General features: G+C 44.7%; 1 protein-coding gene across 3 annotated transcripts in view; it reads right to left on the minus strand.

Moving 5' to 3' along the window:
- Window positions 1-534: 534 nt before the first annotated feature.
- LOC117754674 (protein phosphatase 1 regulatory subunit 29-like) overlaps window positions 535-25,905 on the minus strand; it is a 183,356-nt gene continuing 157,985 nt past the window's right edge. For 2 of the 3 annotated variants that reach the window (XM_034573885.1, XM_034573795.1), the window contains 4 exons: window positions 7,124-7,665; window positions 6,179-6,328; window positions 4,932-5,920; window positions 535-4,543 (listed from right to left, as the gene is read on the minus strand). In XM_034573885.1, the coding sequence (XP_034429776.1) occupies window positions 2,935-4,543; window positions 4,932-5,920; window positions 6,179-6,328; window positions 7,124-7,327 (2,952 nt within the window). In that variant the 5' untranslated portion in view covers window positions 7,328-7,665 and the 3' untranslated portion in view covers window positions 535-2,934. Of the gene's footprint in view, window positions 4,544-4,931; window positions 5,921-6,178; window positions 6,329-7,123; window positions 7,666-22,939; window positions 23,270-25,905 lie in introns of those variants that run through there. The other variant, XM_034573977.1, reaches the window with a different exon arrangement.

Below are 25,905 nucleotides of genomic sequence, written 5' to 3' on the forward strand. Positions count from 1 at the left end.
TGTCCAACCGAGTGCCCGAGGGAGTTTGCTCTGTGTTTTTTTTTTATTTGGTCCCACCTGCCCAAATTAAGTTCTATTGATCTGATGGCAGAGTAATGACGTGCCGTTGACATCCCACTGTGAATGCTAGTGGGGTTATTGGATTGGCTGCCACAGATGACATAGAGAGGTCAGAGGGAAAGCCGTTCCTCAGAATGAAGAACAATGGAACGTCAAGAGCAGAGAGAGTGGGTAGTCAGACAGCTTTTCATTACAGCTTAAGTAAATGGTTGGTTCACGCAAGTAACACAAGGTATTTTCTCACTTAGCTTCAAGGTGTCTTTACTCTTCAGATTGTTGTTTGGAGGTGAGGGAAGATTTGCTTTGCTGTGCTCACAGAGCTGAAATTCCACAATTAGGTTAAAAAGAACGACAGTGGACTGTGTTGGCTGAAGGAACAAAATGTGATATTCACGTAAAAGGTCTGATAAAGCATGCGATCTTGATAAACGTGATAATCTTGCTCGCTGACACCACAGAAAGAAAATCTTTACATGCCAACCTCAGCTCGCACTTCCCACATCAAACTCACACCTCAAAACAACAGGTGAATTCGAGCCCTGTCAAAACGATGATATCAGGGTTAACCCAGAGGAGAAACAAATGGGAATGTATAACTTACAGGCCTGACAGACTGGTCCTTCCAAACCAATCAGACTCTAACACAAAGAATAACACCCAGGAGGTGGTTAGCTCACCTTGTCCTGCTCATAACCTGCACAGTCACGGAGAAGCATAAATCCTCACCGTGGCTTTTCAGGGGGTTTTAGGGCCATTTCTGTCTGCAACGTTTAGAGGCAACTCCGAAGAGGTGGAACGTTGTTGTGTATCTGACGAGGGAGGCAGGGGCAGGAAGAGCGATGGGTGGACGAAAGGCAGCCGTCATTAATTTCAATCAGGCTCCCAGTCTGGCAGAGTTAATAATATCAGCCCGCTCCTCTGACCTCAGACGATGATACGACATCAACCTCCACAAATTACTCATTAATTTACCCCATTAAGTTGGACAGAGGTCGCGGGCAGGGAAGAAGAAACAGAGGGGAAGGAATTAATTAGACGATTTTAAAACAGGATTTATACCGTGTCAATTGAGATCTATCATAGCAGAGGAGGAGAGGTCGGCGACGAGGATAGGACGAGTGGGCAGGAAACCAAAGAGAGGCGGGTGACGTTAATATGCATGGATGTTGATGCAGGGGGAGTGCTTATAGATAATTAACAAAGGTTTTTACAGTCATGATTATCAGTATATATGTCTCTTGTGTGTTAGAACGCTCTCTGCAGCTGTCTCTCATTTCTGCAGCAGGACTGAGCCTTGCCCCTGTTTGTATGAACACATTTCATTAGAAGACACATAAATTCAAACCCGTCTCTAAATACAAATAAAGAAAATTAACCGAAGCCACTTTCTTGCTCATCGGGAAATCAGAACAGCACAGCACAGATGATGAATGTAATTGGAACCTGTGGACTCCAACCTCCCCGAGGGCACTTTGGTCCATAGCAAGCTCCCACCCAGAGCAGTGCAGGGTCATATACTCTGAGCAGGGAGTGTATCCCCCAGGCCTTCACTCGCACGTGCCATCCATTTCATCTCTGTGTTGTGCAGGTAGGGTTTGACAGCCTTGCCTTGAGCTGACCCATCTCCACCTTGTCTCCTCAACACTGGCATGTTCAAAATGAGATGCAGCTACAGTGAAACCTCTAACCTGCTCTCAATCTGTCTTTTTGACCAAATGTGATTACTGGGTCCTTTAGGAGCCTGTCTAACCCACAATACCCCCCCTTAAGTAATTTCTGCATGACTTACACTATTGAAATGTAAATGTCCTACAATGTGGCCTCTCTTATCAAAAGAAATATGCTACACAAGTAAATAAGAAATTGGCTCACAGCAAAAAAATGCAAGTCTTAAAGGTGTTTACTTCATGCCATCGAAACAGACCAGGCCAAATATACACATTTATGTATGCACGCACACACGCACACGCACACACACACACACACACACACACATGCAACTTCCCGAATGGTTTGTTATCTATATGCAAAGCATCTCCACTAAGCTATCCACTCTGCTACTGCGGAGGAGCCTGAGAATTGTGAAGGACTCAGCTGCAACCCTTCCCAGCCTCTCCCACATGCCCACGCACCACTGAACAGACGTACTTGGGTGTTTTCGAATCGATAAGCATGTTCAACACACAGCATCCCCGGCCTGTTCTTATGCTGGCTAATTGCCAGGAAGAACAATTAGTCAGATAAGTATCATTTAATGTCCTCCCCAAAGTGGGAGATTCCGGCTGTTCTAAAACAAATGCACCTAATTCCTCATCCTGCTCCCTCATCATCTCCCTAAATGATGCTCCTATAGGGGAGCAGGTGTTGGCGGTGCCGTGGAATGATTGTTTTTGTGAATGGTGGTTTGATGGGATTAGAGAAAAGAGGGATGGGGCTTAAGTCATGAATGGAGCTGCTTCTGGTGAGATAGCTGAGCTACAGTGTGCCAGTAATGAGGTAGAAGACACTTGCTTATCACCACCTCTTGCTTTGCTCATCGTGGGTTTTTAGTGGGTGTGTGGAAGCCTGTGAGGACCAAAGTGCCCGGTTTGAGGCAGTCTGGTGAACAGTTTGATTCTTGTTAAGTATCATTCAGTATTGTGCTGCAAACAGCCGACCTCTGAAACTACCTCTTAAAATGTCAATGAATTATCATAGAATCAACTCCAAAAACATCCCCCAGAGAAACCGTCTTCAACTCTAGATCCAGCAGATCCATGTCAGCGGACACCTTAGAGGAAATATAATCTGTCTTGCTACATTAAAATCTGTTCCCCTTATTAGTCTGCTGTCCATCTTCACAATTCCCCTTATGGCATTTGACTTTGCTTCAGCTCACAGCTTCTGCTGGGCAGAAACCCCCTTCCAATAGTCCAAGATATCATGAAGGTCCTCGTCCTTAGCAAACTGCACCTTCTTACGCAGAGCATGGCCTGCGGCTATATAGGATGCCTCCTCTCTGGGGCTTTTCTTGTAAGGCCGGAATCGCTCCCAGATCCGCAGTGTGCTCTCAGATGAATACTCGGGACTAGAGGAATATCCAGAGTTGTAGTTGTGGTGACGAGAGGGTGAGAGCTGGGAGTAGGCGGCTGTGGCATCCCTCTTAGTGCGGCCCAGTGGCTTGAGAAATGAGGCCTTTTGGGTCGGAGAGGGTGAGTCGTTGCCGCCCTCATAGTAGAGTGCGGGAAAGGAGTGGCGGTGCTCAGAGCTGTGGTAGTCTGGCTGAACCTCCAAGTGGTGCTGCTGCTGTCCAGGGCCAACAACCCCACCTCCGCCCCCGTTATTACACCCCATCCCGCCCCCATTCAAGCTCACCCCACCACCATTTATGTTTCCCATCCCATTCCCGTTGCAGCCCCCACCTCCTCCATTTCCACCTCCTCCAACACAGCCCACAGGACTGCCCTTTTCTGTTGGGTACTTGGGAGGGTCGCAACGCTGCTCAGGGATATCCACACTGTAAACCCTGGTGTTCTTCACAGATCCCGCAGAAGAGGCACCACAACGGTTCTTCACCACAGCGGTGTCAGCACTCAATTGCCTCTGAAGGGGCCGCACTGCATTGGCTGGGGGTGGATCACGGTAAGGAGGGGAGAGGAAACCCCCTCCACTGATTCCCGGGCGCTCAGACAGGGGCATAACCAGGGGTACTGGGGCCATAGAGGGTGGATGAGGCTGTGGATGCAACTGAAGATGTTGCTGAGGATGCTGCTGAGGGTGGACATGAGGATGAACCTGAGGGTGAGGCAGAGGGTGAGGCAGAGGGTGAGGATGAGGCTGAGAATGTTGCTGGGGGTGAGACTTTGCATGCACCTTTGGCGAGGAGGCCATGATCTGATCTCCAGGGTGACCTGGAGAGAGGGGCAAGAGGTTGCGGGGGAGGGACACAATGGAAGCTGGAGGCTGGGAGAGGGACACAGAGTTGTCAGCTGTGGTCACAACGTTGGCACAGGCATCCAGCTTCAGGGCATCGATGCAGTTGTTGATGATCTGGTTCACCTTGTCTACCTCCTTGGCGATGGTGGAAATCTCTGACGCTGAGCCATGGCCATCATCATCAGAGTCCTCCCCAGCCTCTGTCCCATTCTCAGCCCCACCTCGCACATCCACAGCTACTTCCCCTCCAATGCTTACTCCTCCAACTGACACCCCTCCCTCCCTGCCTTCCCCTGCCACTCCCGCCGTCCTCACATCCATGTAGTTTCCCTTGCCGCCCATTGCCTCGGAGAAGGCAGTGGCCATTTTTTCCACCTGTGGCAAGGTCGAGAGGCGGGAAGAGCTGGTGTTGGCTGAGCCGTGCAGCATGCCGGTGCTAGAGGAGGCCGACTGAGGCAGCTTGCCTCCTGCCCCTCCTGAATGATGGTGCTGGTGGTGAGCCTGCTCCTGGAGACGCTGCATGGCACCTGGGTCATTGGTCACTGCTGCAGCCGCCTCTGGACCATACCTGAAGAGGGACAGATTCACTTTGGAATAAACTATATACTTGAATTCATCATCATAGTCATTTTGTGTAAATTCACTTTCCTAAAGTTTGTTAGACGTAATACTTCAAAGTAGAGATAGCAAATAAATTCTGAAAAACTGAACATATCCTCAATCATGAGAAACTGTTTTTCTCTTATACTTGTATTGTAGAAATTAGGTTTTTAAAGAATTCAACACAAATGAATCAGTTAATTAAGACAATGAAATCAATCATATCAAATGGACACATGGTTTCTGCTGTTGCCAAAACATCCCAGTTATGGTTACTATGCCGATTAAAAAATAAACTGAAAAAAACCCTCCATAACATGATGCTTACGACAATCATTGACAAAATTGTGCAGTACCTCATCTCCAAAATGGTTTTCTTGACACTTATAGCTTTGTCCTTCTCTTCCTGGATACGTCTTCGTCTGAGAAGGTAATAGACCAATCCAAGGACAATGACCATGCCGAAAAGACATCCCAGGATGGTCATGATGTAGTGGGTGGTTGTAGATGGATTTGTACGCTGGTCCTCTGGTCCCATAGCTCGTGTGGTAAAGGACAGACAGGTGTGGTTGTAGTGCTGAGATTTGCTCATAGAAGCCACACAAAATGTGTAGTTGCTGTGTGGTTTCAGTTTGTCCATAGTGATCAGCTCCTTCTTCTTTTTCAGGGGCATGATGTCCGCAACAAAAGTGATGTTGTACTGGGAAAGTATGTACATCTTACTGTATGGTCGTGGGATTTGCACCATTAGTGAAGCTGTGTAGAGGGAGACAGTTTGAAGCTTCATAGAAATCTGATGGTTGTAGGTTGGGTCCGCAGTGGATGATGTGGTTGGCTGGTGGTAAAGTCCTTGGTCTGGGTTGTCGAAACCCATCCCTGAACCATCTTGGTCCGGTATCTGAGAGGTCATCCCTATCCCGCCTTCATGACACTTGGACACAAGCTTGAAGAGGGCGCTTCTTCCTTGTCCGGGCAACGGGCTCAGAAGTGGATATCCGTTCATTTCTGGAGGGGTTTCGCACTGGAGGCGGTCATAGGTGTGGGTAACATTGTTAAACGCCTCCAGCCAGGAGAGAAAGCTGAAGAGTTCACAGCCACAGTGGAACGGGTTCGCTGCCAGTTCACACACCATCAGCCGGTTGAGTACGGTGAAGGTCGACGGGTCAAGACGTGCCAACTTATTGGAGGATAAGTCCAGGCTGTTGAGGCTGGGGCACTCCCAGAAGGCATTGGTGGAAATGACCTCAATGAGGTTGTGTTGCAAGAAGAGGCACTGCATTCGACCCAGACCTCTCAACATGCCCTCAGTTAGGTTGGTCATCTTGTTGTAGCCCAGCTGAAGAACCTGAGACAGATAGAATGAGACGTGATGGGTAGATGTTTTCATCACGACAAAATACATCATTATTAGTTCTGTGCAAGCTTTGCTTATTTACAAAAACCTCTTTACAGCAATCATGACATAGAGGGAACATTGTCATTGGGACATTTCTGAAATGGATATTTTTTTAATTCTTGGCCTTTAAACTAATATATAAGTAAGCATTTTGTATTATAGATACAAACAAGCTTAAGAAACAGAGTTGTTATGTAGTCTTCAGACCTGTAGGTTGGCCTGTCCAGCAAAGGCCCCGTCCTCGATGTAGCTGATGTCATTCTTGGTCAGATTGAGGTCAGTGAGGTTTGTGAAGCGGTACATGGAGTTGAAGAGCACAGCCTTGAGTTTGTTCTCATTCAGCCTCAGGTCATGAACCTGGGGAGACAAAGGAGCAAAGGATTTTACAGGTGGTGCCTTGAATCCTCGGGCAGCCACAGAGCAGGACTTACACTCTTGGCCAGGAACAGTTGCAGAGAGAATACTGCACCTCCAAACATGCCAGTTTGATGTATAATGAGTGAGTTCTTCCCCCAATTAATACATCTGAACAAAATGTGTTTTGGGTTTATCAAAGCCTGCTTGCAAGCGGCTGAGCGTCCCTTCTGAGAGTGGAATGCAGTTACCATTGGGTGTTTACATAAACGGTTTTTAAGTTTTCCCATTTTAAATGATTCATGCAGCAAATTTCAGATGGTTACACTAATTGAAATACGCACTGAAACACAACATCAAGCCACAACCCACACGAATAGCATTAGCACAAAGCGTTAGCTGATTAAACTTGTTTGAGCATGTTGGAGACGGGGAATTTGAGGATTCATTACATGTAGACTCATCTCGAGGGTAAAGTTCTGATCATGTAGTCTCCATTTACAGTATCATGCGACTGCATTTGATTAATCTGCAATTTAGATTTTCATTATCTATAAAGGATAGAATTACACCATTAATATTTTATTATCCTCTTTGTCTTTTTTACCACAATCAACACAGAATCACAATAAACCATAAGGACTATATTGCCTGAAGAAAGTGTTCGATTCCCTCGCAGCTCTGCAGAAGTCAGTGTCCTGAGTAATGGTGAGAGCTCTTTAGCTGACACCATCACAGTGGGAGTGCATGAAGGCATTTACAGAGGTGGCTGTGGTGGATAGAAGGGTTCATACTGACCGTGCTGTTAATGTGCTGGGGGATGGTCTCATACGGAGGCTGGTTCTGACTGCAGATAGCCAGCCAGACGTAGCCTTTATCCCCCTCTATCAGCCAGCAGTCGCCTTTCACCACGCCGGGCAGGTGGAGGAACAACAGGGCAGGGAGCAGGAGGTGGGGGAGGAGGGCGGGAAGGAGGGAGGACACACGGAGTCGGCTGGTCATGGTTTGGATCGGGAACGTTTGGCGTCGCCTCAGCAGAAAGGAGGAGGAGGAGGAGAGAGGAGTCGAGGGGAGGAGGGCGGTAAGCAGCGGTTTCAGATCAGGACGGGCTGCAGGTCAGGGGCACGCCGGGCGAATAGGAGCAGAGAGAAAGGTAAACGGACGGGCGTCTTCACGGTGATTAGAGCTGAGCTTGCACCATGGCAGCAAATCCTGTCCCCATTTTAGGTGTTCCACGTCAACGGGTTTTGGAGACAGTCACCCCAGCTGCTACTCATGGCCTCCGACAACCGCACGTCCCGCTGATGAGGAAGTTTCCGTCTCAGAGAAATCCCGAAGGCCTAGAGAGAGAGAGAGACAGAGACAGAGAGAGAGAGAGGATGTTAACATTAATGTTGATGATGACAAAACGAAAAAAGAAGTGACAGGAAATCGACAGGAAATCGTATCCGCTAGATGGTTTTGGAAGTAATTGAGTTTGAGTCTCATTTCTAAAAGCGCTGCGTACGAAAAGGTATAAGATTCTAATACCCATGCAACCCAATCCCTTCAAGGTAATGCACCACAGAAATAAATCCATTAACTGACATTATTATTTATTTAAGTCTTAATAAAGCCCAGAGAAATACATTCTGACTTTTCAAATGAGGCCATGGTTTTTTTTAATGTTCTGTAATTATTCACGATCATGAAAATAATGGCCTCGCTTCTGCTCACATTAGCATATGATGCACCAATAAAAATGGAAATTGTCAATAGTATGAAAGAAACGCTGCTTTCCTTTAAGAGTTTATTTTCGTGTCATTGTTTACAAGCCGTAACAGCTTGCAGCTGCAGCTCTATTATTTCAACTTTGAGGTACATAATGAAACAATAAAAATGTAATAGCTGCAGTTATATAGGGGTGAAAACGGGTCGGGGGGGGATTGGCAAGTGGAAAACAGAGGAGGGCTGCTGTAATTTGCATGTTTTAAAAGGATAGTAGCTGACATTTAGCTATTTACCTTTCTCAGGGGATTAACTGTGGATTAGGCTCTAATCCAGCGTAAAATATTATGTATCTCATCGCCACAGCTCTGACTCTTAATTTGTTTCCAAAGTTTTGATTCCCTCCCAGGGGAAAAGTTATCAAGCCGCCACATGAATGACAGGGAATTGATAGTAAGAATAACTGAGTAATAGACTCTCCTTAGATACTCTCACTTGCTCTGTACTTTTATGTCTCAGACAGATTAAGAGAGGACAACCTGAGGCGCTGACACGGTACAACCTCGTCAACTCAGTGGAAACCAACTGTTAAACTGCTCCGTCTCTAATAGCCTCTCCTCCGCCTCCTCTGTCCTCTGATCCTCTGTCCTGCGTCTCTTCTGGCCTGGAGTCACTTCTCGTTTCTGTCGTGCCACACCCGAGCACGCAGCTCTCAGTCCTCTCCTCAGATTGTTCCACAAAATTGATATCGACATTTCAATCCCTCCACCACAGGCTTTCAATTTGCCTTTGACCCAGCACCGTTGTCTTGTGGGTGTAAAAAAAGACCAACAAAAAAAAAGCAATTTACAGCTAGAGCAGCCCCCCCCCCCACCCCCCACCCTCCATTTTCACCTGTATAATTATGAAAATCATTGGTTAATCAATTATGTATTCTGCTTTGATATCACTCCTGCGAAGTAGGGCACATGTGTGTGAGTGTGTGACTTGTAGTTCACGGCACGCCGCGATGAAACGAGGCAAGCAACTGAATTATTGATCAAACAACAGTTTGGACACTGATGACAACGGCCACGCTCACACTGACACAGATGCTCTTTCTCCTTCTCTCCTCCCGTCTCTGAACTCCCTCTCTCGTTCTGTGAGGAGGCCTCCGAGTCTCGTGTCCTAATGTGGTGATACAATCCTCCACATCCCCGTTTAATTGACGGGTTTTAGTTCCAGCAGCGTCTCTGGCAAACTTCAATTGAAGAAGATTTTGGTGACGACTCTCGGGCTGTTTTTCCTCATCGGCTGCTCATATTTACAGAATATCTGATACGACACGACTCCTCGACAGAGCTGGTATTTACTTTGCTCCAAAAAACATGAAAGACTAGTCAGACAAGCTGGTTGATTACTGCCAAGTCCAGCCCCAGGATTTTTCTTATTTATAATCCTGACCTCACTACTTCAGTCCCTCATATCGCCCGGATCAGTCTCCTGTCTCTCTCTCGCCATCTCGGTATCTTTAGTTTTTTGCATCCATCATCATCATCTTCCTCCCTCAGCCTGCTTTGTTTTAATCCTGCTTATCTCTGCCGCCTTTCAACTAGAAACACAACTGATTGTGCTTCATCGCCAAAACACACCCTGACACCGTTTGTGCGCCGTCACGTCGCCTCCTCGCTGCTTTTATCACATTCCTGCCACTGGTTTTCATTTTGACAAGAAGCCAGAGGAGGAGACAGCCTTGTCCCCCCCCCCTTTGCTTTGTTCTCCAAACCAGACTGTCTTTGTGTTTAATTATTGTCCCTGATAGCAGCGCTTTAATTAAAGCTTTGCATCTGACAAACAACTCTAATGATGTCAGGGCGCAGAAGCAAATGGAAAGTTCCCAAACTGAGGGAAAGTAAAGAGCTGGCGGCCTCTGAGAAAAACTAACAAAAAAAGTCCCATAAAAGAATCCCAGAATAAAGTGGGATTTCAAAAATCTTAGAGCGATGGCAAAAGTAATAATCTGTCTCCCCTCTCAATGGTTACTGCTGCACAGTGATTCAGTGGGTAAATGAAAGCTTTAGCATTACAAGCTGTATGTCGTGAATTGATTACAGCCTCAGTGTCGGAGCAGACGTGTTGGAAAGTCAGTCGGTGCAAAAAACAATTTCCATTACTTGCAAAAACAGTTTATCTACTAAATCTGAAAAATAGCTTCCTTTAGTACGTGGATTTTGTGTCAGTATTTACCTGAGGAAGAATGTTCTATACTGAATCTCTCCAGGACCATGAGTGTCATCCACTTGCTGACATACTTCAGTCTGGACCAAAGTGCTGGACTGACAAAGCCACCATCAGTTATTTACAGCCACACTGACGCAGAGTACCACAGTTATTCAGACGGAAACAGCCATGACAGTGACTTAGGGGATTCAGAGCCAGACTTCGATGTTCCTGCTGATCTGCAAGCCGAGGCTCAGCAGAAGAGAAGGAAGGATCTTGGGAAGAGACAGACTCGATGAGACAAAGAGGAAAAGACTGACCACATGAAACCTCAGGATCACTTTACATTTACAGCTAAACCTCCGGCTTTCAATCAATCCTTAGGTTCTTTAAATGTTTTATTAGAAGGTGCCTTGGGTCTTAAGGGGTTAACATGTGTACAGTCACATCCAGGGACATCTCCATTACAGCAGGAGTTTACTGATTCATCATGTATTTGCTACGTCAGCCTCAGTAAACTCTCCTTCTCACTGCACCACACAAAGTTATGTTTTTCAACCAGCTACTGTCAAGGTAGGAGCCATCGTGAGCAGCTTAAAACCAAACTGTTTCCCCTTGAGCAAGAGCTGTGAGGAATTCATGAGCCACAATTAACCGAACAAATAATTAAAGAATCACTTCATGTAACTGGATGGACCGTTTAAAGTCCCAGGGGACACGATATCAACCAATATCAGCAAAAGCACTGGGAAGTAAATCCCTGGAACAGAGAACTGAGTGTCTGAGTGAGTTCTAATGAAAAGCAAACCTTTGTGGACATATAAAGTCTAAACTTTACTTCACTTACTTATTGCCACTTTCATCCATATTAGCTGAACTCTATCAAGCATTCATTAAGAAACTGGGGCTGATTGACAGCACAATCTTTAAGAAAATAGGAAGGACTCTGCTAAGTTTCACATTAACTTTTTAAAGTGACTGGTGGGGACATCTGAATGTGGATTTTCAACATTTGCTTTAAGGTCTTTCTACGAGAGTTAACTGTAAGTGTGTAAAAGTGGACAGAGCAATTTGGGTACTCCCGTTTGGGGACGCGTATCATGGTCCCCCAAAGGTTAGCCATTTATTTTATGGTGTTAAGTATTTTAAAGACGTTAAGGTTGTAATTGGCTTTAGATTAAAGTTAGATGAGGGTCAGGATGACAAATTTAGTGATTCTGATTAATATGAGCCCCCAGGAAAAGAATGGAAGTCAATGAAGTGTCCCCACGAGTAAAGTCGGTCTGTCTTTTGTTCACTGAAATAATGTCCCTGCCCAGAGTCGGTGCACCGAGACTAGAGAAGACGACAATAACAAGGAAAAGGTAGTAGCTCAGCTGCCCTGGGGATCAGGTCACGACCTATTCGACTGAGTGAGAACGAAACAAAGAGACGTGTAGACGGGAGACAGACTAACAGGGGGAGGCTCAGGGGGACATGGCACCGGACGGATTTCACCAGTGGACCAGTCAAGCGATCAGCCAGTGATTACGAAATCCAGCAGACCCGAGGCCTCCCTCCAGGACTTCAGTCGCCGGTCAACCAGCGGGTCAGTCGGACAGACGGCCCGGAGACCAGCCTGCCAGCCAGCTTCTCCATTTGTCAATCACTTCCATCCGCCGGACAGCAGCCAATCGAGAGCCCAGCCAGTTACCCGGGCAGCAGGTCAGTGTGTAGAACAGCCAGCCAGTCAGTCAGTGGGCGAGGCAGCGTGGAAGCTGCACTATCTGTGGTCCCAGCTGGTCGTGGTTTACCTTCACAGCTCCGGCACTGTTCCTACAAATCCATTTTCCTCACTCCTTTCTTTTCCTTTCAACCTTTCATGAAGCCGCTGCAGTGTTTCTTCAAACCCTGAGTATATTCTGTCTCCTTCAGGTTTTTCTCATTTTAAATTGATTGTGTGTTTCTCTTCTGTTTTTTTTTCATCTTACTCCAAAACAAAGGCTATGAATCTTATTGGTAATTAAATAGACTATCAACGTTATTTATCAGATACCCAACGGTGTTTACAGCTGATACAACAGCAGCGTTAATCAATCGTATACCTGCTCTTCTTTCATTTCCTCTCTCCTGTCTCCACCGTCTCAGCCCCACATTTCCTGCGTCTCTTTCAAGTCCGTCGAAGGCTCTCCACTTTTGTTTTCAGGCTGTGTAACATCTGTTGTCGTCTCCCAGACAAACTCCCACGGGACGAGAACAGACCAGAGAGGAGGCTGTCGGCTGTTGAGTGCTTTTAGCCGCTCGCTGTGTTCTGAGAAACCTGGATGGATCTTACCCCGACAAACCGTTCCGACAAGTGGAGCATCCTGGGACGGCACGGCGAGCCTCCAGGTAGACGGACAGGGACGATGTAGGTTCAGCTGCATCAACAACCGCACAGATAATCTGAGCGACAGAAGTGGAGAGAGTCTGTCCACACACACACACACGCTAACCTCCGCCAAAGCTAGCGCCAAATCCCGCCATATTAAAGAAAGTGCAAAAACAACGCTCTATCTGCTCGCATGTCCAGATAAACTCCACAATGCCTGGGGTTAAAATAGTTTCCACTGAAAAGATCATCCGAATTATCTGATTGTTTTACGGTGAGGTCGGGTTCATTAAATCATCGCATTAACTTGGCAATCATGTCCACTTTGCTCTTGAGGCGACGCTGCACGTTCTCCTCGGTCTTAATCCTGAACACGGACGCCAGGTGGGCTCGTCAGATAACCACGACCCCGGTGAGAATCGGTTTCCATCTTTTGTTCCTGCTGTGTCTCTGGATGAGGCTCAACCACCCCGAGTGTTGTTCTCACAAACTCAAACCACAGGCACGTCTCAGTGAGTGAGTGATTGTGAGGGAAGACTAATTTCCATTCATCGTTTACTCCTCGATAGTGAAGACATTTGTTTTTTTAAATATATCTTGGCCAATATATACTTTTGCAAAGGACTGTTTGAGTATTGCTAATTCTTTTTCACCATTTTTATCCAAGCAGAATTTATTTTATTTTATTAACATTAGTATTTAGATTTATTACGTATTGCTGTTTTCTTGTTGTACCTTTTACTTTTCAAAGCACTTTGGTCAACCGAGTTGTCTTTAATATGCTTCATAAAGAAAGTTGACATTAAGGATTTGAAGTTATAAAAGGTCTTTAAAGTTAATCACAAAATAATATATTTCCCCAACTACTTTAGCCATTTATACTTTGTGTTGTATTAAATATTCTCCCAATATCGTCCTGATAATGTTTGGACCAAACACACTTTGACTGTGAGAGGAGACCAACCTTCTCAAGTATAGCTGAACTAATATGTGTATATAAGTCATGTTCATTCATGTGAATACATTAAATCCAATATACACAGCCGTCCTCATTATAGCGTCTCTCCGCGTCCTCGTGCACGTGCGTGTACACGTCTGCTATACCTCCGTGTCTTAATTACTTTCTAAAACCCGAGCAGGAAGCTCTCCCCTCCAGCTCCACGCAGCAGGTGTGTAGAGGTAACAGCTCTCGGTGGGAGCAGCTCTCTTTACCCACAAGGGAGAGAGGAAGGAGTGAGGGAGATTTACAGAAGGAGAGAATAAGATAAAGGGGGGGGGGGGGGATAGCGAATGGGAAGAACGGACGAGTAGAGGAGGGATCGTAGCGTGAATTAATCCCTCTGTTTTAATTCCACCTCCAACAGGTTAAACTCCACTGGGGTTTGAATGTCTTTCTTTGAGTTTGACCTTTACTTAGAGATGAGAGAGAGGAGGATGATGAAGAGGAAGATGAAGAGGAGGTGGAGAGGGTAATTCTTCAAGTTAACAGAGCGAGTTGAAAGAAAAATTGATTGAATCTTCTTCAAGGAATTATTTCGAACGGTACTTGACAATGATAGAGATAAAAGAAGGAAGAAATGGTGACGCAAATGCAAAGTTACACACAAACACGTCCGTCAGTGTTCGCTCTACTGGTTTGGTTTTGCGTGTTGAAAAAGATTTGTTTTCTTTTGAGTTTATAGCCTCAAAATGGCAGGTTCACTTCCCCAAGCTCTCAAACAGCTCCCGGAACCAGAGACCTCTCAATGATCGGACACTTTATCACATCTCTGCATTATTCCTTGAGAGATTCACAAACAAACGGTCGAAAAACACCCCATTTGTTCCTGGATTTCTTGAATTCTTCTTTTTGTGTAATACCGCTGACAAATAGACAAACAGAAATTAAACCATAACCTCCCGGGTGGAGGGGATTCCAACTCGTGTCCATCTGCAGCAGAGGAGGCAGTAGGTCAGAGGTCAGACAGGATCATTCTCTTTCTGATATCTGATATTTCGCTGATTCTAACCTATAGAAAGCTTTCGTCCCTGAACCCAATGAAACCTTAACTTTAACGGTGTCCGATCAGAGGATTGGGTTTATCTCAGCAGACCTAAACCAGGATCTCGTCTCGTCGGTGGAGGAATCAGAAAACACAATGTCTGTTGCATCAAAACATTCACTTGCAGGTTCCCTCTCTCACCCTCTGACTACCCACTGTGTAAGCACAGTACTGACACTCGTGCACAATCCACTGTAAGCAGATACATCACTCTGACAGCAGGCCAGCCGCTCGCCCCGTGGAACCAGGCGTCCTCTCTCCAAACGGTCACAAATCAACAGCTAACCATTATCTACAGACGATAGTTGAGATCATTTGGAAAATGTCAGCACGTATGATCGAATCAGCAGGAACGTGCACGGCTATGATGCAGAGGAGGAGGCAACACATGCAGCAAGGCTCAGAGACTCTGGGAGACACCGATGCACACGGAGACGTGGAGCGGTGCAGGCTCAGAGTCATCAGTCACTGTAATTGCATTTTAACAGAGCGGGGTGTTTCGTCTTGTCCTGCTAAACGTGGAGCGCTGACAAATTATGCAAACACATCATTCTTCAGCAGAGAGAGAACAGAGGCTTCACAGGGAGGAGGTTAGGGTCAGGTATGTGTTTTAGTATTTATTTATATATATATATAAGGGCTGTCACTTTTTATTCATTCAAACCTGGCAGTAAAAGTTCCCAATCATTATTTAATGACCTGTTTTATATTCAAAATAGTGTAGAAGCACATCAGACTTTCTAAAGGAGTTTGCCTCGGCCTTTAACTAGATCTTGCACATGCCCGCACTCTTATATCTTTATCATAACTTTCTTTCTTTTCTGTTTTTATGCAGTTTCTAAATTATTTTTATTTTTATTTCCTTTTCTTTTAAATGTCATTTTAGCATTATATGTTTCTTAAAATCTCTTCTGTTCTTATTTGAATTACATTTTAACATATTTTTATTCTCATCTATATCTTATAAGAAAGGTGCTGTAGAAATAATGTTTATCTATCTATCTATCTATCTATCTATCTATCTATCTATCTATCTATCTATCTATCTATCTCTCTATCTAGACAGCAGCAATCCTGCTTCTTTTTCTTCTTCTATTGTTCCTCAACTTCCTGCAATTGGTCAGAAAGTCTGAACTCTCCAAGGGGTCTGTGGTGCGAAGGGCAACATGATGGAATCTCTCATCGCATGTGATTCTTTGCTCAATGCCATTGATCAGTTTCTCGGTTTTATCCCATTCAGTCTCATTTTTTTATTTTACCGATGAAAAACAGGAAGAGCGTCGGCTGCGCTGCTTTAAATCTATTAAATTGAACAAATTAACAGATAAATCAAATGATCTCTTGTCACCGTCGACTGCCTCCCTCTGCTCCGATGATCACTTCACACCTTGTTCACTTAAATCCCGAGACTCATCTTAATTATTTCGTTTCCAAGTTGCGTGACACTGCGGCAGCGTTGAACCGATTCACAGAGCAATCACACCGCAGCCCGTACCACCTCTTTCAAATTACAATTTACTTTCCGTTTCTCTTTTAGTGTGTACAGGAAATTAACAGAGGGGTCGGCGCGATGCAGGGCTCAGACGGCGTCGCAGTAAATTATGTGAACGAGGACAAGCTCTGATTTACAGACTCTTAACCTGCAGCTTGTCGCAGATTGTGCCTCCATGTTGGGGTGTGATGTGCATAGGAAATTGAGCTAAGCACCACAGCGCTGCTTAAGTCAAGGTCCCAATGTGGCAATGTGACATTTGACTGGAGGCGATGCATGTTGGCAGCTGAGAGACACAGACTTCTCATGCTCGGCTGTTTTACTGATTCCAAACCTTTTCAGCATTATGCATTTTTCTAATCTCGTGCCAAAGTCGACGCTTTGAACTGAAGTGGATTTAATTGGGGAAGCGACGGCAGCGGAGACGAGTCGCAGGGACGAGCAGCATCTGCAGGTTTCACAAACACAGACTCGTGAAGTGAATAACTGACTTCCACACAAAGCCAAAACAATAAAGACAGACTCTGCTTTGATTGCACATTATAATGAACATGATCAAATCTACAGCTAAATATATACGAGGAACCAGGAAACTGCACGATGCAGCAAATAAAGTCAAACTTTTTAACGAAGTAGCTTTGATCCATATCATATTACCCCAGTGTTTAATCTAGGCATGAATATGAACACACACATCTGTCCATGCTTGGTCAAACACCCCTAGTGACCAGGATACTGTGAATTACTTCAAACGTTACTTTTAAAGTAACAGAGACTAACATGACTAAGAGGCTTCAGTCCTCTGGTGGTGGTTCGAGACTTTTAAATACTTTAAACGTCACATTTAATATGATGAGTGATAACTGTTCAGTCAAGAGATTCTGCAGAAAGCTGGTCAGAAACTTGAGGTTTCTTCTTCACAGAGGAGTGGACTTTATTGTCGACAATTTTGACTTCTACATTTATTCACAAATTAAAACAACACTAAAGTCTTCCTCTAAATTAGCTTGACTGTATTCTCGGAACGCCTGGACCCAATAATCCATGTGCAACCATTAGTAGTAACACGATTCTCCTCTTCAGCTTTGCCATGTTCACAGTGTTTGTGCAGAAGAGCCCAACGTGTTGAGGCAGTTTTCAAACTTAGAGAATCTAAACGTCAGGACATAGTGATGACATCCCGCATGTGGCAGCAGCTGTTGTCCACTCCGATTCATTTTGAGATAAAATGGTCAAATCCAACTTTAATGTTTGGTTCCAGTGTTTAATCTGAACTCCGCAGTAGAGGTGAAGTACTTTGATTTTGGAAGACTGAGTTGACCTTCATCTTGGTCTGAACCCATAATCACCCCCACCCCCCCGTCTTCATCTTGTTCTCAAAATTCACGACTCTTTTCTCCTCCTCTCTTCTTTTTCTTCGATTCTCTCAAAGCTTCCAAAAAAACCCCTGTCCTCTTTCATCTCAGCTTCAAATTAGGTGACGCTGCCTCTCCTCACTTTTCCCCCTCCTCTGGCGCCTCCCTCTCTCCTCACACCTTAACCCTGTGATTCACCGCTCCTTCTTTTCTTTCATCTCTTCACAGCTTCCCTCACTTTCACCTCCGCGAGATCCCTGACAGCTCCTCGGCTCTGCTCCTCCTCTTGTTTCTGAATTTCACTTATGAAAACTTCCCTCTCTTCATCTTTGCACCAATATTTCTTTCTCCTTCATCTCTCCTCCCATCGATATGTGAAACTGCTATATCGGCAAACAACAGCTACGAGTCTGTGTTTTGCATTATTTTTGTGAACTGCATGTGAAATCTCTAAAAACCCACATCCAGCCTGTCTACACCTGGTTTCCTGGACACATTATATTCTCAGGTCAACGCTGCAGGTTCCTTTTTCCTTGTCTCTTCTCTCCCACTCACCTTATCTCATCCTCCAGCTCTTTAATTGATAGTCTGGGTGTGAATGAAAAAGCCTCACGATGAAGTGAAACTGGAGGACGGTGCAGCAAAGGGTGGAGCAGAAGTCCCCAGTCTGCTGGGTATCGTCTCAAATGGGATGAGAGCGATATGAAGGTCCCGGGCACGCACCACGTATAAATGGTTTTTCGGTACAGGACTGGCTGAGAGCAAACTGCTGGTGTAGCTTTCACAAAGACGTCCTGTCAGCAAGTAAGTCGACTTGATTCTGGGGCAAAAATTGGATTTTCTAAAGCAGGTGTAGTTGAGGAGGTACAACAGACTTTATCTTGTAGTGGAAACTCAGTACGAGACAATTATTTAGAAAACACACTTTCTGATTCAGCGTTTTGAATCCAGGAAGCAGAGTTTGGATTCCTGGGCCACTGCACATATTGGAGTATATAAAGTGTAGGACGGTTAATGATTGATGATGAATTTATCTGCTAGTGATGACAAATCTTTAGTATCGTCCCTCTGACTGGTCTCAAACCTGAAAGAGATCAGATGGTTCTCGGTGAATGTTCGAGAATATTTTAATTCACTTTAAATCTGGGAAACTGAAGGGGTTTATGTTTTTTTACCTCTGCCAAAGAGATAATGTTTCCTTTGCAGTTTGTTTAGTTTGTCTGTGAGCAGGATAAGTAAAAGGATATTAAATCAGAGTGGGGCCTTGACCCGAGGAGGAAGCTCTTCTATCTGGGAGCAGATTCAGATAAACATGCAGCAGTTGTTCTGTGATGTAGTGAGATAGGTCGTCTTTCTAGTTTTTACGTGTTAAGATATTTTATGGATTATGAGCCAGGAATCCTTATGAATCCAAAACCACTTCGTGTTAAGAGGCAGAGGGCGGACTCCAATCTTTACGACGGGATCCTGGATGGATTTTCCACAGAACTTGCACTTCACACGTCGCTGTGCAGCTGTGTTTTGTGCTGGTTGACTGTTGTTCTGCTACTGAACAGGAAGCTGAACATCTGGGCCTGAACGAACAGCTGCTTCTCCAGTCACAGGAGGCAGAGCAGACTGGAGTCATCGCATTTCTTTTTTAAATGTCTGCTATTTAGGCCCTTGCAGACTCTGAGGGCCACACGTGCATCTGATAACAATCCCAGCAGGGGGCGCTTTGTGGAACGGCTGCTATACAACACTTCACTGTGGAGTCGACTAATGGGACGACTAAGAGTTTTTCCCTATTCCTGAAAGTCACTCCAGCAGAGAACTTTAATGACCTCAATCAAGGAGAATATGTTTTTGTCTGCAGGATTACGCAAAAACTAAAAAAATCAGGGAAGAACACATTCAACTTTAGGTCTTTTGTCACTTTGCTCCACATTGTGAGACGCGAGGCGTTCTGGACATTTTGATATCTCTGATTTCCCAGGAAATAATTCATGGCTCTTGATCTCAATCATATTCAGGGGACTGATAAGTGCAATTAGCAGCTTGATTGAATTTAAGGGGACTAGTGGGACTCTGCGCTCTACTGACATTAGTTAGATAAATAGCTTCGTACATGGTTACAGGAGATTCAACTGTAACGATAGCTACGTTGTCTTGCTCCTCGGTATCTCTCTGACCTCCTGATATGAATCTATCAGTGTGTCATCCGTCCAAGCTGCTGGAGGATTAAGGCTGAAGCTGCAAAATATCAACATCAGCATTATTCAGATATTCAGAGATAATTGGCCCACAGCAGTGTTTTTGTTTTCCGCGTGTGTACATTCTCTTAACATGCTGGAAATGTGCAGGTTTTCTCAAGTATTGCTTTGGGAATTTACGAGTAAGGATGGACGAAGAAAGGCCTCGACTTAGACTTGAGATGGTTCGATTTAAGGTTAAAGTCCCTCGGCCACCAGGACACCCCCCCCCCCCCAAAAAGCACATCTGCATCACACCTGGAACACTTGCAATACTCTCTTCACACTCTGACACCCGGCTCACTTATTGGTCCCTGTTGAGAAGGTCATGGGCAACACAGCTGCTGTCAGACTGACGCAGACGTCCTCTCATTACCTTCTTCATTTTACAGCCACAGGACCGAGAGCCACGGAGCGGATATAGATGAGGGTTGTTTAATTGCATATTGCAAAGAGCTGATAGGGAAGACAGAGGTTGTCGTGAGTACGGATCTATGGAAGGTGGATGTACGTGCGCTCCCTATGTGGAGATGTTTCCCATCATTCGTCTCCACCTGGCTTTTTCACTCACGAACACACGTAGCCGGAGAAGTGTCAGACGTAACAACGAGTCGCTGTCTCAGAGAAAGGACACGCAAAGGCCAGTGGAGAGACGGAAAAGGGGGAAGATGGAGGAAAGGAGTGAGCGGCTGAGGGAACTGACAGAAAACAAGAGGAGCTGAGAAGCTGTGAAGTGGCCCCGGAGATGACTCCCTCCGTAGTTTACCTTTTTTTAACCTTTTATCACGTCTGCACTGATTCAACACATGCATCCATTACGTGTCTTTCTTTCATTATTTCATTCTTTCCCTCTTTGCTGAATGAATCCTCTGATGTGACATGTTTAATAAATATTCTGTCTCTCCTGACTAAAAGTTGACGTGTTTTGGTTCACACATCCTGATTTGGGCATAAAAAGATTCATGTAAATCATGGCAAAGTAAAAAAACATCCTCTGTAACTGAAAGTGCCTCAGCAGTAAATACAAGAGGGGACGGAGGTGAATACAAAACATGGTGGTTTAGTGTCTTTAACGCACTGTTTTGTATAAAGTTTGAATGGGATTTGAATTTATTTGTTTCCTGCTTGGTTTGTACAGTTTGTTGTATCAGGATCATCTGAGGAATTCTTTATCAACACAATCACTGCCTGTCTGATATTGATTATTCAGAGATGAGCAGTTACTAAATTTCATGACCAATAATCCAAATAGTAAAATCTCACACCAGAGCCACAGCTACAAAATATAAAACATTATAACCATCCTAATAAACTGTCTGCATGTGGTCGACAGTGTGTTTTATATTATGCATTTAACAACTATGTGCATGATTTATTGTGTGTGGTATGAATTGAAAGTCTGAGTGTGTGTGTGTGTGTGTGTGTGTGTGTGTGTGTGTGTGTGTGTGTGTGTGTGTGTGTGTGTGTGTGTGTGTGTGTGTGTGTGTGTGTGTGTGTGTGTGTTGTGTTTGCATTCTAGCTGAAGGGCTGGATTGCCTGCGGTGGTTTTTCAGTTTAAACCAGCCACTCAAATGTCAGAGCACTGGGGGAGTTTTTCCACAACACATCTGATTACTGGAAATATCACTGCTGCGCACTGAGTGGGCAGAACACAAACTCCTGATTCCCACTGATATCCCTCACAGGTTACACACATTCTTAGTTTTACATGTCAGTTTTACCCTCAGCTTTTTCCACATACTTTTCCACAGCCTCTTAGATTCTCAATTTCATCCAGAGAATTCATTTTATGTATATTCTATGTGAGTATTGGTAAAAATGAATGTCCGGCAGTTATTCACGTGAATGACATTTTCACAGCAAACATGATGCACACGGCTCAACGTGAAAACAGCATCACTCAGAGACACCGCGTTACGTTATGTGACGACATGTCTGTGCGTCTGAACCGTACGTGTTAGAATCTCCCTGTAACTCTATGTTTCCACACAGGGAACATGCAGGTTCTGCAGGGTGTGATTCACGTCAGGCTGCAGCTGACTGCACGTTCCACTGAGCTGTGTAAAGTGCAGCACAGAGAGAGAGAGAGAGAGAGAGAGAGAGAGAGAGAGAGAGAGAGAGAGAGAGAGAGAGAGAGCTTTGATTGCTTCGCATATTTGAATCTTAAATGTGCTCTTCCTGGAATGTGGCACTTTAATGATGAAGTTGACATTATGATGTGTTTTTTATTGCTTTTTTCTCAACAAATGGAAAAAAGCAATGACTTTATCTTACTGATAAATACAGAAGCCTGTTATTCAATGGATGCTTCTGCCACTAAACTAAAACTATTAGGAGCATTTGTTTTAGAAATGGTGTTTCTTATTTTAAAGTGAAAACATGGAGAGAAGGTTATTCTCTGTGTAAACGTAGATGTAGACATCAGGTCTGCAAATAAATAAACATGTTCCTGAGGAGTTTATGTCTCAATCTCCGGTTTCAAGTCTTCTTCAATGCAGCTGATGTTTGTTTTGTAAATTATGATCCATTTAGAGTCAAATAGACCATAAAGCACCATGTGAATGAGGGTGTGGATACTGGGTGATTGACAGCTGGTACCGTCCAATAGGTGCAGGTGGGCGTGTAGTGTCCCGATTCAAAACAGCAACTCACAAAACCAATGAGTGACGTCATGTCACATTACTTATTCTGCTTAAGACAATTACCAGCCTGTCACTATAACTTCTACATACATGAATGTGTATCAAGGTATTTTCAACATATCAACATATCTGTGACCATAAGCATATTTGCCTATTATCTATTTATTCTCATTAATCACATTTAAAAACTTCAAAATAAAAGGGGCTTCTTTCTTGTGTCATGCCCCCCCCATCCCCCCCAAAAAAATAATTCATGGAAATCCGTTCCTTAGTCTTTGCCAAACTCTGCGAACCATCAAACAAATGCCGGTGAAAACATAACCTCCTTGGCAGAGTTAATAAAAAAACGGGTAATTAAAATGTTCACTTTGAAATAGAGACGATCTAACGGTGTAAACCCCATGATGGAGCATCAATGCATCATCCATATTTATATCTAGCCCCCCCCCCGCCGCAGTGTATGATGTGAAAATCTTACATCCTCTCATATGTAGTCAAACACCATCGCTACAAGGTGTGTGTGTGTCTGTGTGCGTCTGTGGCTCTAAAATCAGTATTTGTGTCAAAGACGTGCAGCTTCCACAATATATACTTACCAGGGAGTAGTCTGTTTTCCAGTGTTATGGACAAATAGCAATCTAGGGCTGTGCAGCAGAGACGAGGACCCGTCGAGTGAATGTATGATCTGATTTCTCTCTCAGTGGTGGTGCTTTGTTCGAGAGCCAAGCTCTCACACCAAGCACCATCATTACTGTGGCAGTGATTCACTGCCTGTGTGCACTACAGAAACCGACATTAGCCGAGTGGCACATGATCTCGTTTGTGCTCAAATCAACACAAAAACATATGGGAATCTATAAACACACATGATGAGGCATACTGTACGCTCAGCTACACACATGCAGAGAGGCTTGCAGTCACACCCGCTGACAAACACACACACACACACACACACACACACACACACACACACACACACACACATGCCCTGGAGCTCTGAAAGTGAATCACAGATGGAACACTCACAAGTTTAAAATCCAATCTACTGAGGAGGAAATCTTCTAAAGTGGACCCGCTGCTGAAAGTACGAGCAAACGGCTTAAATAAAAGACAGCGCCTGGAGCAGCAGGTGGACAGTGCGGCTGAATGCATCCACACGAACAGTGAATGAGGGTCATTCTCATATTCATGAAAGATCATCAGAGTGTGTAAAGGGGCGTTTGACTCGGCTGATTCATAATTTACCTCGTGAGCTAGATATTGCAGCAACACAAGCGAAATCGGGGGTGAAATTTAAAGCAGCTGAATTTGACGTATCGAAAAACAAAATCCTGAAACGAGAGAGGGACGTGGGATCTTTTTGAGCGACAGGACGATCTCCACTCCGGCTTCACGCTCCCTCAACGCACTTCATCACAAGCGAACCGACCCACGGTGCCGTGTTTTTTCTCCTTCTCTATCAGAGGATTCAGGTAAGACCGTGATGAGGCTGTCACAGTAGAAAGAGAAAGCCCGATGAGCAGCCTATCAATAATCCAAGCGCTCCCGAGGAGGGAGGCTGGCGTTGAATATTCATGTCCGCATATTGAATATTCTCAGGGCGATAAACAGAGAGCGGCTCCAGTGATGCTCATTAGCAGGCATTGAAATCACAACCGAGCCACATCGGGGGACGGAGACAAAGACAGACAGCGAGCTGACGCACACTGCACCCACTTCCTGTCGCTGAGTCCTGCAGTATTGTCAATATATTTTCTAAACTTATTTAATCCAGTATTGAATGGAGCCGTTCATCGTCCCAGCAGCTTCACAAGTCATTTGCTTTATTATATTTTGCATTTGGTTTATTTAAGCCCGTCCGACTGTGAGGAAACAAAAAGTCGCATCTACTGAATGTCTCTGTCATTTGGGAGCAGTTTGGGAAACGATCGATTGCTTTTTCTTTAACTTCCGATTAAACGTGCGTCGTGCTGTGTCTTGTAATTTCCCTTGTGGTCGTGTTCCACTGTAGAGATCAGTAAAATAAAGTGTAAACAGAGTCGCAGCACCAGTGCAGGCTGATGTACGTGCTGTTATAAACAGGCTGGTTTTGTCTGGTAAAATATTGTATTAAATATCACGTGATGGCCATAGAGGTCCTATTCAAAATAGTGAAGTAGTAAACCTCCTCTACTGTCCAACACACAACACACACACATTTAGACGTACTGTTCTTCAACCAGACCTGTAACATTACAACGCCCTTAACTTTACTAAAACGTCCCTGCTTGGCTGAAACGAAACTACCAATACGACTCTGCTCACAGCCGTGTTGAACAATGTAGAAAACACAAAAATCAACCCCACACGTATTAGTGGGAGGTTCTCTGAGCCATGCTACCTCGTCTATGGAGTTCTACAAGGAGGTTGTCTGGGGCCACCTCTCTTTTCAGTATTCTCCTGGTAACAGTTAGGAGCATATGGATATTGTTATACCCAGATGATGCCTAACTTTAATCAAACAGCCACTTGGTCTTTAGGCTTTAATGCATTTATGTAAAAACAACAACAAAGTAGAAGGGTGCCAGGGGAACATATACGTCCGCTCGTCCTATAAAGACTTCGTCCCCTTATCGGAGGGAACTCTACAGGTGTCTACAAAGTGTATTCAACAGATGGACATTCATCTTAATTTATCTTAATCAGAAGAGATTAATGCTGTTGTAGCTCCAGTGGCCTCAGTTGAAGGGCAGGTCTCATTATTTCCTGTCTTCTCTCTATGCAGACTCCACAATGAAGGCATTGTTATGGTCGCTATTCTCATTCTTGGCTTTCAGATACATTGAATATAGACACATAGAGTTTGGTTTTCTGATTTTACGAGTTATTACCTTTAGAGCACTTAAATTCTGCTCCTCTCGGGTTGCTGCCATCTCTTCTCTACCCAATAGCGACACATCTGACACTGGCCACGAATGGCTTAATCTAAAAGTGAGCGACCAGTCTCTCGATATCCCGCAGAGTGTACGCTGCCTTCAGCAGATCGAGATTAACTTCTCAACGCTTGACTTGCCGGGGCCATCTCTATCGTACCAAACTAATGGAGTGACAGAGATGGAGGGAGGGAGGGAGGGGAGGAGAAGGAGAACCACTGAGAGAAAAAAGTGAGAGGTCTAACCAGTGATTGGGAAATAGAAGCACAAAAAGAGTTTACTCTCAGGGAGAGATGATAAAGAAAGAAGGGAAAATGAAAGTAATGCTCTAAGAGGTTGATGGTGGGTTCGAGAGAAACAGGTGATACATCTACATATGAGAGTTAGTTGAGAAAAGAAAGAATCTGAGAGAAAAAGTTCATTAAAGGGGCTGACGAGAGAATTTAACTCGTTCTTGGAAACGGCAGAAACCAGCTTGGGAGATATTTCCCTCCGTCTGCAGCTCATGTTTAACGGTGAACCTGATTAAGACAAACATGACACACACCAGAGAGAGAAAGGAGGGAGAGGAGACAGGTTCTGTTGTGATGAAGACAACAGGAAAAAAGAGGGGGACCGGTGGGAATAGCATCCCCAGCCAAGGTCTCGGG

The sequence above is a fragment of the Hippoglossus hippoglossus genome, chromosome 1 (assembly GCF_009819705.1).
Source record: "Hippoglossus hippoglossus isolate fHipHip1 chromosome 1, fHipHip1.pri, whole genome shotgun sequence".
NCBI classification, from domain to species: Eukaryota; Metazoa; Chordata; class Actinopteri; order Pleuronectiformes; family Pleuronectidae; genus Hippoglossus; species Hippoglossus hippoglossus.